Below are 16,784 nucleotides of genomic sequence, written 5' to 3' on the forward strand. Positions count from 1 at the left end.
AAGTTCTGAACACATCGAGAGGTGAGAGTCGAGGAGACAGCAACCATCGTTTCAGGAAGAAATGTGTTGTTGGAAGCTCTTTGTGGCTGACAGCACCCCTATCGCTGGGATTATTGGCCTCATTCCAGGTGTCATATACGACTCAGATCTAAGGGACCTATCTCATCAATGTTCTATCCTTCCTTACTAGAAGTTGTGGTCTTCCACCCCCCGCTAGGGTGGAAGCCAGGATCCAGCAAAAAGATCTGAGCCCTGGCAGACATCCGTGTGTGGAGTATCTGATGCCTGGAGCAGGATCCAGCTACCCACAGTGGGAGGGAAGGGTCCTGAGTGAACAGTTTGGTCGTGTCACAATTCCCCAAAATACTGAGAGAGAGAGAACAAAGATTAGCACTTTATTATATAAAAGACAACTTGTGATAAGGAGTTCAAAATAGTTCCTGGTGACTCTTACCACTGTGGGGCAAAGCTGTGCAGTATTAGAGTAGGAAGTGGGTGAGCACCACTCTCTAGATGAACAGGAGAAAGGACAGCACAAGACTAGCATCAAGACTGTGAGTCGTCTCATTAAAAACTTAGGTACCAACGTCAACGATGAAAAGGAAGATGAACTCTTGAGTAGTATGGCTAGGGAAACAACACAATGCACTGGCCAGAAAACCAGACTCATCCCTGAGTTTTGGCTAACTCATTTGTTTCTCTGGGGTGCTGTCCTTCATGATAACTCGATACCCATGATTCTTCCCTTCTGCTTCGCATCCATTTTAGCACAGGATCCCAGCCTACCTCCTGGGATTCAGTTTCACTGACAACAGCCTCGTCTCTACTTGGATGCACGACTTCTGGAGAAGCTGGCACCCATGGACCATGGGAGGAAGGGCACGGAAGTATCGGAAACAATCCCCCAGCATCCACTACTTCCATTTTCCAATTTAAAGGAATCTCTCTTCTCTCTACTCATAGTGGGAATACCCAAAGCTGAGATGGTAGAGGCATTGTAGTATCTGCATTGCGATGTTGGATCTCCAAATTTCCTAGGTAACTAGTGTGGTCAGAGGCCTGGCTGACAGGAGCTTCAGATGGAAAAGAAGGTTCACAATGTTAAGTGGTGTGTTGTGCTCATGAACTCAAAGTCACAGAAGGGGCATGGTGCCTCAACACCATGGTGATTGTTGTTGAATTTCTCTGAGCCTTTGGTTCCTACTGTGTTCACAGTTGCCTTTGATGTGACTCCAATTCATGTGGCCCCAGTGTATCAGGTAGAGCCACGCTCCAGAGGGTTTCGATGGCTGACTTTTTGGAAGTAGATCACCAGGCCTTTCTTCCAAGGTGCCTTTGGTTTCAAGGTTGAACTTGAACCTTTTCGTAAGGAGCTGAGCACTTAAATGTGTGCCCCAGCCAGGGCCTCCTTATTAAAAAATCAAGTAGAAAAAACTGTCTCGTTACATGATATACCTCAATGTTGGTCCAAAAATAGCCAGCTCCGGAGGTAAAGTGATGGAGGGCACATTGTTCCACAGCATCTCTACTGATATGCAGGATGGTTTTTTGGTACCAGAATTCACATCTACAAGAAGCAACTGTGCAGTGCTGAAGTTACTTCATGTATGTCCCAAAGCCCATTCTGCTGCCCCAGACTGGGGTTTCTAGTAGCCAAGGAACTCTCAACTGAGGGAGGATTCCCAGGAATCTCTCTGGAGAACCAACCAAACCAAACTCATTGCTATCGAGTCAATTGCAACTCATAGTGACCACATTGGGTTTCCAAGGCTGTGAATCATTAAGGAAGTAGATTGCTGCATTTTCCTTCTGGGGAGTAGCTGGTGGGTTTGAACCACTGATTTTCTGGTTAGCAGCCAAATGCCTTATCCACTATGCCACCAGAGCTCCACTGGAGAAGAGCAGTTCTGAACATGAACCTCTTCAATTCTTTAATCTGGTTTAATCATAGTCCACTCAAGTACCAAAAATATTAAAATGTTTGTCAACATTTCCTGTAACTCTATTTCTATATAAGCCCCTGAGAAAGTACCTGTCAATTTGAGATGTGCTATTTATAGCTGGGGAACACCAAGAGTGCAGGCTCCCTCCACACACCCACTGCGCAGCCGGGACTGTCCTGGGTCTGGGCAAATTTGTCTCTTAATCTGAAAAGGCGGGTGGGGCTGAGCCAGTCTCCACCCCTCCACAGAGGCCAGCCGGCTGCTTGGCCCCAGGCGTTGGAGAATTCGGCCGGGACACTATGCTGTCCCACGTGGCTCTCTGGATCCTCTTCCTTCTTAGACCTCACAGAGGGGGCACCAGGAACCAACAAGGAATTTATCGGAAGCAGGAGAAGAAAACAGGCAAAGGAAGACAAGGCCATGGAGGAAGAAGAGAGGTGGCTTAGGGGCCAGCAGGGGACAAAGGTGGTGACAAGGCTGGAGAGGCCATGGTAGTGGCCACTGACTCGAGATAGCCCTGTCCTTCCCAGACTGTCAGTTGGGGGAAGGGGGAAGGGGAGTTACTTGACGAGTCGGTGAGTAAATAGTTGTCCAAGGCAACAAAATGAGAAGCCATCTCAAAGGACACCAGGCGGGAGTATCCGGGAGACCAGAGGGGTGTCCATCTCAGGGACCAGATGACCAATGCACCATTTGCCCACAAACTGGTAACGTAACACTGCTGCTTAAGATGGACTGACTCCCCAGACCACCCTGACTCTGATCCCCTCTCCCAGCCAGGGGCACAAAGCCAAGCACTCCTCCCCCTCTGTTACCCCTTTGCCTCCTCCTACTCTTAAGCTGGCCCTGTCATTTCAGACAAGCCCTTATCCTCCTGAGCAGGGACCCCACCCTGCAGGGGAGTGGCTGCCCTGCAGAAAACAGCAGAGGCTCCCCTCTGCTGCCTATCCTGAGTCTGGGCAGGGCCCTGCCTCGCCCACCTACCGACTCCTCCAAAGAAAACAGAAGACAAGCTCCAAAGCCTTACCCACCCCCCTCCACCCCCACCACACAAGGGAAGAAAGTTGAGGGCCGCCTTCCTTGCCCTGGAAAATTCCTCTACTGGCAAATCCGCTTACACTCAGCACAAAAGAGAACTGCTGGGCTGCTGGGCGTGAGCCCGGCTGCAGAGCGGCCCCTCAGAGACTGGGAGAAGGCCAAGGGCTTCCCTGTGGGGCATGTGGGCCATGCAGTCCAGGACAGGGCCCTGGCAGAGAGTGCACCCAAGTCGGGACTAACCCTTCCCTGTGTCCCACTTAGATTCTTCTCCAAGAAGAGCCCCTCCCCTCTTGTGTGCATCACTGGCCCCAGGCCCTTGTTCTTCTCCTTGGCATTTGCTAATGTCAGTTTCCACTCAGCAGGGTGGGTGGCAAACCCAGAGAAAGCGCAGTCTGCCCTACGCCTGCTGGTCAACCAGCTTTAGCCAGCATGCATGTCCCCTGCGGCAGTTCTACAGCCACAGGTGTGACGTTAGACATGGAGACGTGGCCCCGCGGTGCACTGGAGGCCAGGGCCCACGTCGCCTGCTTCACAACAGCCCGGGTCTCCCCCCTGCTGCTATACTCATAGCAGGAGACTCTGAAATGGGTTGGGATGAGGTAGGGGGCTGGGGCGAGGGCACCAGAAACAGGAGCTGTGACAGGGAAGCGGCAGGAGACTGAAGACTTAGGGGTGGAGGTCTGGAGACCCCACTATTCCCAACACAAGCTTCCATGGTGGGAACAGCAGAATATTTAGCAGCCCACTGAGCCTCACGCTTGCTCTACCAACAGCAGCCGGATGGTGGTAGCTGGCAGGGCCCTTAGTGGCAGCTGATAGGCTCAGGGTTTACATCTTGTAAGGGTGATGCCCCCACACACTTCCAATGGGTTCTTAGTGCCGGCTGCATGGTGCAGTCATCTGGGGAGCTTTTGCAAGTCTCTTGGGGTGCAGCTCACCAGACCAATTCAGTGGGCACCTCTGTAGCCGGCAGGGGGTAAGGTGATGAAAAGTTCCCTTGGAATCCACAGCAGTGGCCAGGACCGAGAAGCCCTGGGCCTGAGGCCATTTGGCTTGGTCCGGCTGGGTCTACAGCTAGCAGAGGTGCAGATGGCACCGTGGACAGCCTGGTGATGCAGTGAGTTGTATGTGTGTGGCAGGAAGACATCACACTGCTAGGGCAAGACCACCTGCAGGGGGAACCAAGGTCTGCCATAACCCTCATCACCCACAGGGTGCTTCCTCCCAGGAGGCGAGGCTGATCCCAGCTCCTGGGCACAGGGCTTCTCACCGGCCGGTAGAAGAAGTGGTTCCCAGGCTGGGTTCCAGACCATGAGGGATTCAGTGTGGTGCTGCGGGAAGAGAGGAACACCCTGGAATCGAATTCAAATGCTGTGTCACCATCTCGCCCGGCTCCCACGCACCTAGGACACTCTCCTGATGCCCTGTTTCATCTGCTTTTGGAGGGGTGCAGGTGGGATAGATCGATGCCTGATGAAACCGAGTGGGAGAGAAGAGGGGGCGTCAGCCCAGCTCAGTGTCGGGAAGGTGACCAGGCCAGAGCATCCAGGGCTAAGGACTTGCTAGTCGGTCTAAACGACTGTAAATGCCTGCTGCCAAGAAGGGTGACAATTAACTGCAGTGTGGACGGGGCAGATGCTGACAGCCTGGATGGCTGGAGGTCACCGCCATCCCTCAGTGCTTGGAGAGAAAGGTGGGGGCAGAAGAGTCCCCGGAGAGCTTGGCGACCATGCCAATCCCACACGTGCCCTGTCAGGCCACTCCCTCAGCTCGAAAGCTCTACAAAGTCTGGCCTCAGAGCCAATCCACAAAGCGAAGAGTAAACCCACACCTGGGAATCTTTGGGACCCAGTCCCGAGCGACATGGCCCAGCCCACCGGGGAGAATTTACCTAAAATGCGTTGATTAGTAGACAATCCAACAAACATTTCCTTCAAAAATCACCCCTCCTGTGTCTGTACTTCTGCCTTATTCTGAGTTTCTTACTTATCCCCCGCCCCCCATATTCTTTACATTTTAAGGAGCTCTGGATTTGGTTCATCTAAGAGAACACAGGACTTAATTTTGTATTTCTAGTCATCACTTGGGAGCTCTGGTAGCATAGTGCCTAAGGCACTAACCTTAGACTAACTAAGACTGCTAACCGGAAGGCTGGTGGTTCAAACCCACCAGCCACTCCTCAGAAGGAAGATGGGGCAATCTACTTCTGTAGAGATACTGCCTCGGAAACCCAAGGAGGGGTCGCTATGAGTTGGGTCTGACTTGATGGCACATAACAGGCACATAACAACAACAACAACGGTCATCACTTAGGAAATTTGTCCATCTCATCAAATGATAATGAGCTTTTTCTCTATTACATCTACTTTTAACATATTAACAACTTTGTACCCAGTTGATCGAAATTCCCTTGCATCAGGATGAGTCAACATCTGGCAGTAAACACCTACTGATGCACACAGTTTCGTAGTCACCACATTGAACATAATTGGACAACCTATGTGTGCTTTTCCTCATTATTATTAAACTAAGACCAGACTCACTGCCATTGAGTTGATTCCAATTCATAGGACCCTATAGGACAAATAGGGTTCCTAAAGCTATAATCTTTACAGAAGCAGACTGGCTCATCTTTCTACCACAGAGCAGCTGGTGGGTTTGAACCACTGACCTTCTGGTTAGCAGTCAAATGCTTTAACCACTGCACCATGTAATAATGTATGAATAGAGCCTAGAAAACCATGAGTCCCTCTGTCTCACGTGATTTACTTGCTGGAAGAGTCAACGCCTCCATCAAAGAGAAAGGACAGCCTGCATCACCTGGTGGAATGACTGGACCACACAGTGCTCACAGCAGCCACCATGAAGGGGGTGGGCAGAAACAGAAACATGGCAAAGACGGCAAATTCCACACTGTCTGTGCGAAATGCCACCGTTCCATAAACATTTATTGCTAGAAACAGCATTTCCAACAATGATTCTTCAAACACTTGGATTCCACTTGCCTCCTCTACAAAGAGCCCATTGCTCCTAAAGTGCTGCAAATTTGATAAATAATCATTAAAAATACAAAATTATACAGAAAACACCCTTTGACAAGTTGGACTAAAAAACACTCTGAATTGGGATCTAAAGAAGGTAGATTTTGGGGCAAATTGGCAAAGAGGTGTGTTGATGATGAAATGAACTGGGAAATCAATTGGGGTGAACCCCAATTCACTCTGGGGTATGGCTGGAACCAGCAAGTACCACCTTTGGGGTCTCCAAGAAGGAGGAGGCTGTGAACAGGAAGACCTATGCGGAGGAAGGAGAAAGGGCCCTTTCTCCATGTGGGCCTGCACTGTCTCTGGCCGCCAGCCTCCTCCTTGGTGTCGGGCAGTGTCCGCAGGGCGTCCTGGCTGGGGCTCTGCGCCTGGCCACTCCTTCCTCGTGCTGACCCCCTCACGTCCTTTTCCTCCAGCGAGATGCCCGCCGTTCCTTCTGCGCCTCCTCCGTGCGCTTCCTCTCCGCCTCCTCTGCCCTCCTCTTCTCCTCCTTGGCCTCCTTGTAGCGCCACTTGGGGATCTGCAGGTGGGTGCTGTCCTTGGTGCTGCCCTTGGCGGCCGGTCGCTCTGGCTGGAAAGTGGGTGAGGGCGCCTTGCTGATGCGGACCCTGGGGATGACCATGCCCGGCCGCACGCTACTCCGTCTCAGCAGCTGCAGGGGCAGGAGGCTGGCCTTCCGTGAGGCAGGGGCCACCTGGGCACCCAGCAGGGGTGGTGATGGCAGGCTAGCTCTCGGGGACCCCTCACTGGAGACCTCCTGGGCCTGGTAAGTCCTGCATTGCTGCGCAGAGCCCTCCACCTCATCCTTGTCCCTGGCGTGGGTGTCCTGGCCTCTCTGAGCCCCCAGGATTTCCTGTACTGCTGGCCGCAGTTTCCCCACGCAGGGGGGGTGCTCAGGGCACACAGTCTGGCAGGCAACTGCCACCGCTGGGCTGTAGAGACTTGTGGTCATCTTGACCATGTGGTCCAGGACACCCCCATCCTCCGGGCCCTGGCCCGACCGGGAGGTCAGAGTGGACCGCAGGAACTTGGTGAGCCTTTGCAGGCAGCTTTTGGAGTCTGAGGCCTTCAGAATGGCTTCGGGGACCAGCGGCAGCTCTGGCTTGTACTTTTCCGCAAACTGCTCTGGGCAGGGACGTTCCAGTAGCCTCTGGATGAGGTGGACCGCCTCTGTGCGCCCCGTGTAGGCAGCCCACTCCTGTGGTGACATCCCACGACGGGGGTCTCTCGCATGGACATCTGCTCCTGAACAGAGAAAACACAAATAGGTGTGGGTGGTGGCAACACACCTGTCCCTTCAGTGGGCAGTGAACTGAAGGGTGGGCTGGAGCAAAAGCCAAACTCCCAAAATCTAATAACAGACTTCACCCTAGAGCCATCCCCCATGCTCACTGAACTCAACCCCTGTACCCAGTGACCCCTAATGTGTGACTGCTATAACAAAACTACCACTCAGTGCTCAGTGTAATGGTTTATCTTCCCTAGATTAGAAAAAGGAGCTCTGGTGGGACAGTGCCTATGGCATTTGACTGCTAACCAGAAGGCTGATGGTTCAAACCTACCAGCCACTCTGCAGAAGGAAGACAGGGCAACCTACTTTTGCAAAGATTTACTGCCTTGGATACCCAACAGGGGCCACTATAAGTCAGAATGGCAGTGAGTTTGTTTGTTTTTTTTTTCATTTAGATTAAAAACAAAGAAAAAACTTCCTGAATTCAGCACCTGAATCAGAGCATTTTTTAAATGCAACTGATTCAACAGTTTCTGCACGTACTGTTCAGCCACGTTGATTACAGTTTTTACACAAATACAGTTTTTGCAAGCTATGCAAGCCTTCTGAAGCTCATTCCTATGTGCATTATTTATGAAAATGCATGACCTTCTTTGAGCCAAGCAACCATTTTCACCCTGCTTTCTGAGCTGCCCGATCCCCGTTAGCATAAACTCACAGCCCCCTAGGGTTCCTGTCGAACCTTTCGAGTTGCCATCCTCAATCTGTTCCCATAGAAATGGATCTTAAAAGAGCACACTGCTCAAGGGCAGCATGCTTTCTTATTTAAGCTCAACTGTTGTTTGGCTTTAAGGTGACTTCAGGGAATATTTTTGGTTTAAAGTTTAAAGATGACGTCAGGGCAATAGTTTCAGGGGTCAAAGAATTTTTTTAAAAAAAGAAATAAGATTCCACTGATTCTCAGTGATGGAAAGATGACAGACAACAAAGATACCTAGTGAGCACTAGAATGATGCTACTAGAATGTTCTAAAGATAACAGTAAAAGTCATTTGAAAGCACTTTGTGGCCCACTCATCCTGCCATGTTTCCTTGGCTGGTTGTGAGGACACTCGTGGTTGCTGTTCTGCAGGAAGTGTGCATGGTCCTTCCATCCTTCACTTCTCATATGGGTGCTCAGCTGGGTGAGGGTCTCTCCTGTTTACTAGGCTGTGAGCTTCTTCAAGACAGAAGCCACGTTCCACTTGATTTTGTTCCCTTGACACACACAGTCCTGCATGGGAGGAGCATCAAGGTTCCTTACAGAGTGGATGCTGGTCACAGTGACTGAGGGGCCAGCTTGGCAACCAGGAGAGCTGGCCTCGGACCCAGATCTCTGACCCTCAGCCTAGGGCACTCCCCACTCCCAGCAGGATGGGCCTCTTCCTCGAAGTCTCACTCACATTAGCCCCTCTTCTTAGTAATCCTTCCATATCTCTACTGCCACCAAGTACGACAAAGTTAGGCTTCAACTCATCTCAATGGTATCTGCAAAGAGCCGAGCTCAGTAGCATAGAAACTGAGGTCCCCGGATGGCAAAAATGGCTTATGCTCAGCTGCCAGTCTAAAGGTTGGTGGTTTGAATCCACTCAACAGCATCTTGGAAGTCTTGTCAATCTGCTTCTACTAAGAGTCTTGTAAGGTGCCATCAAGTTGATCCCAGCTCACGGCCACCCCTTGTGTGCAGACGAGAACTACTCCACAGGGCTTTCAAGGTTGTGACCTTTTGGAGCAGATCACCAGGCCTTGCTGTTTGGCTAGTCATCAAGCACTTAACTGTTTGCTGCGTGACCCGAAGACTCTTCATTAAGATCACAGCCGGGAAAACCCTCCAGAGCAGTTCTGCTCAGTAACACAGGGTGTCGCTGTGAGTCACAGTTAGCTCAACAGCAATGGGCAGTGTAGACATTCATAGGATTTGCTGTCTGATTCTTGGTCTGATCACCGCCCCACACACAGTGAAGACATTCAGGACTCCAAGGCCCATTAGTCATGTTTCCACTGGCAGACCATGTGGAGATCTAGGGCAATTATCTTGTGTGCGACTCCCAGGGGACCGGGCCCACCGAGGCCTCTTCCTTTCCATCCCTCGCAGACCCAAGTCTCTGACCTGCGGCAGCTGATCAATAACCAGGAGATGTTGGCCCGCAGCCTGCAGTGCCCACAGCCCAGGCGGACCCCACTCACCTGCGCTCCGCCCCCCCCCCCCAGCAGTTTTAATTCCGTGACACATTACAGAATCGGGCTGTTCAGAGAGTGGCAATTATTTAGAACTGGAAATCAGGACGGAGCTCATTAGCTGGATTACAATTTATAAACTGACGAAATGAAAAGGGGACAGTAAAAATGTCACTGCAAAAAATAGATGACACATTAAACCTTAATTAATTGCATGTCACTTACAAAGGAACCAACTGCACAGTTGTGATCTTAATGAACATGGCTCCAAAGAGACCTTCTTCCAATGCTAATGGCAAACTAAAGGAAGAGCTGCCCAGTTTCACAGTCACCATCCTGTGGTTCTGTCACCTTTTCAAAATCACCTTAGAAAATACAAACGCTCTCAAGAACAAAGTCTGTTCCGACAGCAATGTGGCCCTGTCTCTGGGTCATGCTATAAACTAGAGACTCGCTTCCTTAAGAAACTACACGAAGGTCATACTCATGACCCAGACACAGTGAGCAGGAAGAAAGCCTTGGTGACTGACTTCGCCAATGGAAACCCTATCCTCCACGAAGGTCAGTTCCCCAACCGGTCGTGGGGATGGCGCAGGACCGGGCAGCGTGTTCTTCTGTTTTGCGTGGGGTTGCCGTGAATCACGGGCTAAATCAATGGCAGCCAGCAGCAGCAGACATAGTAATCAAGCCATGAAATCCAAAGACTGATGGCTAACATGGTGTGTGTATGCTTCTCAGGGAATCCAGAGAGCTTCTGGCATGTGAATGTACCCTTCACCGCCTCCTGAGGACCTGAGCACACCGACCACCTCTAGATGCTGATGTGCCCAGTGCGCTCTGGGTGTGGACAAGAATTGGGCTCCATCTGCTGGGGCGTGTTTAGTGCCCTGGGAGACACAGGGATTTTGCCTACACAAAATCCTCTATTTTATTCAAGGCAATTTGTTGTTGTTGTTGTTTGCCATCGAGTCGGCCCTGACTCATAGCGACCCCTCCTTGGGTTTCCGAGGCAGTATCACTACGGAAGTAGGAATGCCCAACCTTCAGCACCCTTCATTCCAGGCAGTAAATCATGATGGGTCTAACCCAGGGCTTCTCAACCTCAGCACAGTTGGCACTTGGGGTGGATGATTCGTTGTTGTGACAGCCTGCCTTGTGCTTGTTGTAGGCTGTTTAGTGGTATCCATGGCCTCTAGCCACCAGATGTCTGTAGCATCTCCCCAGTGGTAACAGCTAAGAGTGTCTCCAGATTTTGCCAGATGTCCCCTGGGATGAAACATCAGCCGTGACTGAGAACCATTGGTCTAACCTAATGGCTACAAGCCTGCTCCCCATTTTCCCAAGCTCCCTTGCAGCCAGGGGTGGCCAGGTGACCAGTGCTGGCTAATGAGGCCTAAGGAGAAGGTTTCCATCCTGATGAAAGGGGCCCACACGACTTGCTCCCTATGCTTCCTTTCTGAGATGTGGTCCACAGCCAGGAGCTCTGGGACCACTGTACATTCATGAGGTGACACTCTGACTCACTAAGCATGGCTCAGTGGACAGAAGCAAGGAACCAGGTCTGTGCTGTCTCCTTCAGATCCAGGGCCAGCTCTGGGCAGTGATGTCTACCTCAAGATTCAGTGGTGCAAGAACATGGATGTCTGTTTAAATGCAGCCCAGTCCCACACTCTCCTGACAGTCATTGTTATGTTTGAGCCCAATGTTGCAGCCAGTGTGTCAATCCATCTCATTGAGAGTCTTCCTTTTTGTTGACCCTGTACTTTGCTAGGAGCTCTGGTAGTGTAGTGCCTAAGGCATCTGACTGCTAACCAGAAGGCTCGTGGTTCAAACCCACCAGCCACTCCCCAAAAGGAAGGTTGGGCAATCTACTGCTGTAGTGATAGTGCCTCAGAAACCCAAGGAGGAATCACTATGAGTTGGATCTGACCCGACAGCAGTGGGTTTGGTTTCGTTTTTGTACTTTACCAGGCATGACGTCTTTTTCTTGGGACTGGTCACTCTCAGTAACATGTCTAAAATAAGTGAGACGAAGTCTCACCATTCTGTCTAGGGAGCATTCTAACTGTATGTCTTCTTCTTTGTAATCAGTTTTATTGTGCTTTGGGTGAAAGTTTACAGAGCAAATTGGTTTTCCATTCCACAATTCCTACACATTTTGGTTTGTAACCCTGCCTGCAATACCCACAATGTAACAATACACTTCCTCCTCCCTCTCTGTGTTTACCATTTCTGTTCGTCCTTCTTTCCTATCCCTTCTGCCTTCCAAGCTTTGACAAATGCCGCCCTTTAGATCTCTTATGGTTGATGGCTCTAAGGCATGCGTACCTCCCTGGAGTTACTGTTCACCTTACAGCCCTGTTTATTGCTTGGCTGAAAGTTGAGCCATGGGGGTAACTTAAGTTCTCAGCTTGAAGGGTGTCTGAGGGCCATAGTCTTGAGGGTTCTACCAGTCTCTATCAGACCAGCAAACCTGGTCTTATGATTTTGAGTTTTGTCCCACATTTTTCTACCCTTCTATCCAGGACCTCCTATTGTTATTCTTCTGAGTGGTCAGCAGTGATAGTACGGCACCATCTAGTTCTTCTAGCCTCATGGTTGCAGAGGCTATCAGTAGTCTATCATGTAGTCTATCAGTCCTTTTAACTAATTGTTTCTGTGTGTCTTTGATTGTCCTGGTTGTACTTCTTCCAGCACCGATTTGTTCATTCTTTTGCTGGTTCATGGTGTCGCCAATATCCTTCGCCAACATAATAAGTCAAAGTCATTGATTTTTCTTTAGTCTTCCTTATTCATTCACTGACCAGCTATTGAATGCATATGATGTGACTAAAAATATGGTTTACCCATGGGTCATGTTTCATCCAAACAACAGACAGGTCTAGAAGGTGAACAATAACATCAGGGAGGTATGTAGTCCCTAGAGCAACCAACCATACATGGTCCAAAGGGCAGCACTTGCTCAGGGATAAAGCTCAGAAGCCAGGAAGGGATAAGATAGAAGGATGAATGGAAATGGGAAACACAGGGAGGAAGTGGGAAAAGAGCTGTTACATTGTGAGGACTGCAATCAATGTCACCAATCAAAATGTGGATGAACTGTTGAATGGAAAACCAATTTGCCCTGTAAACTTTCACCCAAAGTACAATAAAACATTCAAAAAAGAAAATACCATGGCTTAGACTTATTAACCACCTGTGATATGCAGCTGACACAATCCTGCTTGCTGAATGTAAAGATGATGTGAAGCACTTACTGATGATGATCAGAGACCACAGTTGGTCAGTACGGATCACAGCTCAACAAAAAGAAAACAGAAATCACTGGTTCTAGAGGGAACCTGTTTACTTTCCATCACTCACACTCAGAGATGCTTTCTCCTGGGTGCTGGCCAGGCTCCGGGGACTGGTCTTGATTGTGTAACCCCCTTTTCCTGTTTCTCCACTAGCCTCCCAAATCCAGTCACTCTACTTCTCAAAAGGAGCCTTGGTTGCAAAACAGTTAAGCTGTCTGCTGCTAACCAAAAGGTTGGTGGTTAGAACCCACTCCAGGTCTGGAGAAAGACCTGTTGATCTTCTCTGGTAAATATCACAGCGTAGAAAACATTATGACTAAGGAGCTCTGGTGGCATAGTGCCTAAGGCATTTGACTGCTAAGCAGTAGGTTGGTGGTTCAAACCCACCAGCTACTCTGTGGAAGGAAGACTGGGCAATCTACTTCTATAAAGATTTCCTGCCTTGGAAGCTCAAAGGGTTATGAGTCAGAATCGATTTGATGGCAGTGGGCTAGAAAACATTATGAGGCAGTTCTACACTGGCACATGGGGTCACTATGTGTTGCAATCGACTCAGTGGCACCTAACATCTACCCCTCTAAGCCCAGATCAGTGTTTTCTCTGCCAAGAGGTCCCTCTCAGTCACATGGGGCCCTGTGGACCAGCACTGACTTGCCTCGTCCTGTGCCACCTCTGGTCTGGTTCTTGGGGACCTGGTGTATAACCAGAAGCACATCTAAGGTATGACATATCAGGGTACAAGATCAAAGGGGATCAGAACACCTATGCTCCAGCCCTGCCCTGATAACAAGCTGTATGAACTGAATTTTGTACCCAAAAGACGCATTGAGGTCTTAACTTCCAACACCTGTGAGCATGCCCTTGTTTGGGAATAAGGTCTTTGAAGACGCTATCACTTACATACACATGAGGTCATACTAGAGTTGGGTGGATCCTCATCCAATGTGTGGTATGTTTATAAAACAGAAGAGACAGACAGGGAAGATGGCCACGTGAAGACAGAGGCAGAGACTGGAGTGATGTCACTGCAAGCCAAGGATGCCCAGGGCCACAGCAGCCACCAGAAGCTAGAAGAGGCATGAACCAGACTGCTCTGAAGGAACCAGCCCTGTAGACACCTCGGTTTCAGATTTCTGGCCTCCAGAATGTGAGACCATGGATTTCTGTTGAGTTGAGACTATGGATTTCTGTTGAGTTAAGCCTCTGGGTGTGTGGTTCTTTGTTATGGAAGCCACAGGAAACTCATACATGACTTCTGTCTGTGGTGTGGCAAGAGCTAAGCTCTCAGGTATTGGAGTGAGAAAGATTTATATCCCAGCATAAACCAATTACCTGACCTCTCCATGCCTCATTCTCCCTTTCCTAACCAAACCAAACCAAACCAAACTCACTGTTACCCAGTCAATTCTGACTATAGAGACCACCCACACACATACACTGGGTTTCTGAAGCTGTAAATCTTTATGGATGTAGGTTGCCCCATCTTCCTTCTGCAGATGGCTGGTAGGTTTGAACCACTGACCTTTTGGTAGCAGCCAAGTACCTTATCCACTATGCCAACCACACACACACACACACACAACCAAGCTCACTGCCATCAATCTGGTTCTGACTCATAGTGACCATTACTGGGTTTCCAAGGCTGTAAATCTTTATGAATGTAGATAACTTCATCTTCCTTCCATGGAGTGGCTGGTGGGTTTGAACCACTGACCTTCTGGTTAGCAGCCAAATGCCTTATCTACTACACCACCAGAGCTCCTCCTAGGCCAACAGTAGGGCTAAAATAACAAAACCCTGCTTCAGTGATATTTAGCAGAGAGCTTGGCACATGATAAGCCCAATATAACCACAGCTGAGAGCTTAACCATAGTGCCACCAGGGCTCCCTTTAAGTAGAGTGACATGGATTTGGGGAACTGGTGGAGAAATAGGAAAATGGAGTTAGATATTCAGGCTCCTACCTTTATGGGAACAAGACCCGGGGAGTCTGGACTTGCCCACACTCAGCCACGAAGAGGATGCACGGAGCTACCATAGACACCTGTGGGGTAGGAACTTTGTGAGGTCACTCACTGTTCTGGTTACCTGGTGCTGCTCTAAGAGAAAATATACCGCAAATGGGATGGCCCTGACAAACAAGAGTTCATTCTTAGAATTTCGAGGCTAGAAGTCCGAGTTCAAAGTGTCAGGCTCTAGGGGCTCTGCCTCTTGCTCCCAGCCCACTGGAGTTAGACGTATCTCTTCACTCAGGCAGCGACTGGCTGCTGAGGCTAACAAGCCCAAGGTTGACAAATCAGTGGTAGGCCATTGATTCAAGTCCACTGAAAGTCTCAGGATTGGCAGAGCATGGCAGGCTGCTGAGTGACTCGGCTACCTCTGGGTTCAATCGTGCCATAAGCTAGAGACCATTCCCAAAGCTTTTTCTTATATATGGGAAGCAGACCACATACCCAGAGCAGCTACTCAGCTGCTCCAATAGATTCCACCATGGAGTTTATTACTAATCTCACCATGGGGAATAACTACATTCTGCTGCTCAGCCACTCAACCAGGCCCAGCCAAGGTGACACACAAACTTAACCACCACACTCACTTTATATGTACTCAGAGCTCAAATCAGTCCCAAATATTTGCTAGGTGAAGCTCCAGAATTTATATTTGCTGCAGGCTTCTAACGAGTTCCTCCTGGTTCATTCATGGCCAATGAAGCAAAACTGGAACTTATCCAAATTTGTAAAATGTGAGTATACTGGAAAAATAAGTGCAAGTGAAAAACTACAGGTCAACGACCTGCTAGAAACTTAATCTCCCTCTTAGAAAATAAGGGCAGCATGCACAATGCATAGCAACCAAATCAGTAGACCAGCAAAGTAACAAACAACGGTGCCCAGCTCTAAGATGGCAGCGGAACACACTGCTTTGAATGTGTGTCATTCTCCACAGTTCTGGCAACAATCCAATCTCCCACATCAGGCTTCTGAAAGGGCTCATTATGCTTCTTCCGAGTCTTCCATTCTAGGGCTCTGACCCGTAATTTTTCCTGTTCCTGTTAACCATGCCAATACACCTACATTTTATAAATTTGAACTGTTGCAATTTTGCTGGGTCAGCCATGACTGAACTAGTTCAAACCAAAGTCCTGGTTTTCTATAGGCCTGGGACAAAGACTGCTGCCCCTCAGCCTACGGAGAGGAATGCTGGGATTGTGCTGGGTTTTCAGAAGTGGACTGGCAGGGCTTTCTTCTGAAGCACCTCTGGGGAAACTCCAACTTCCAACCTTTTGGTTAACAGCTGACTATGTTGACTGCACCACCCAGGGACAATTTTTAAGGTACCAGTGAACTTTTATGAACGTGAACTTCAACTTTTGATGCCATCAACAAAGTGGACAAGTGCATGAAGTGGATCGTAAGGGAAAAAACCTAGAAGCATGAAGTTTAATATTTTAAAGAAATACTTTTTAGAAAAAAAATATACCAATACATGTAAATACATGTAAAAGATATAATTGTTCTTGGCACTTGTAAATGGTTGCTGGACTACATGAGCCAGTGAACACTGAAGGGTGTTATTCCAAGTACGACATCCCCTGTTGAGTTAGGTCTCAACACATCTCAGGACTTGACCAAGTGCCTGCTGTGCTCCAGCCCACGAAGTCCCCTAGAAGACACACACCTGCAGACCGCACCAAACAACAGCCCCAATAGAAAGTGGCCAGGATATATGAACAGTAGCACAGCCTCCACACTGTTTAGAAAGTACCTGCTCTTCATAACTGCCCCGTCCACAATGATAACCGCTGTGAGGCTGGCTCTAACTCACGGAGATCTCACGCACACCAGATCAAAATGGCTGGTCCTTCCCGGGCCCACCTGGTCCTGCGCCATCTTCACGATCCCTGGGCTGTTCGACTCCACTGTTGCAGCCATTGTGAATTTCCAGAGCCTCCCAACCTCGGGGCTCATCTTCCAGCACTGTATCCCACAAGGCTGTGTGGAGACCCATAGGGTTTTC

At 49.4% G+C, this 16,784-nt stretch overlaps 1 protein-coding gene across 1 annotated transcript in view; it reads right to left on the bottom strand.

Annotated features, from left to right (window-relative positions):
- Nucleotides 1–6,422: 6,422 nt before the first annotated feature.
- ANKRD33B (ankyrin repeat domain 33B) overlaps nucleotides 6,423–16,784 on the bottom strand; it is a 104,583-nt gene continuing 94,221 nt past the window's right edge. Inside the window, exon 4 of the mRNA XM_007951614.1 lies at nucleotides 6,423–7,270. Coding sequence (XP_007949805.1) covers nucleotides 6,423–7,270 — 848 coding nt within the window. The remainder of the gene's footprint in view (nucleotides 7,271–16,784) is intronic.

Source organism: Orycteropus afer, unplaced genomic scaffold (assembly GCF_000298275.1).
Source record: "Orycteropus afer afer isolate SDZICR_OR568_19922 unplaced genomic scaffold, OryAfe1.0 scaffold00303, whole genome shotgun sequence".
Lineage (NCBI taxonomy): Eukaryota > Metazoa > Chordata > Mammalia > Tubulidentata > Orycteropodidae > Orycteropus > Orycteropus afer.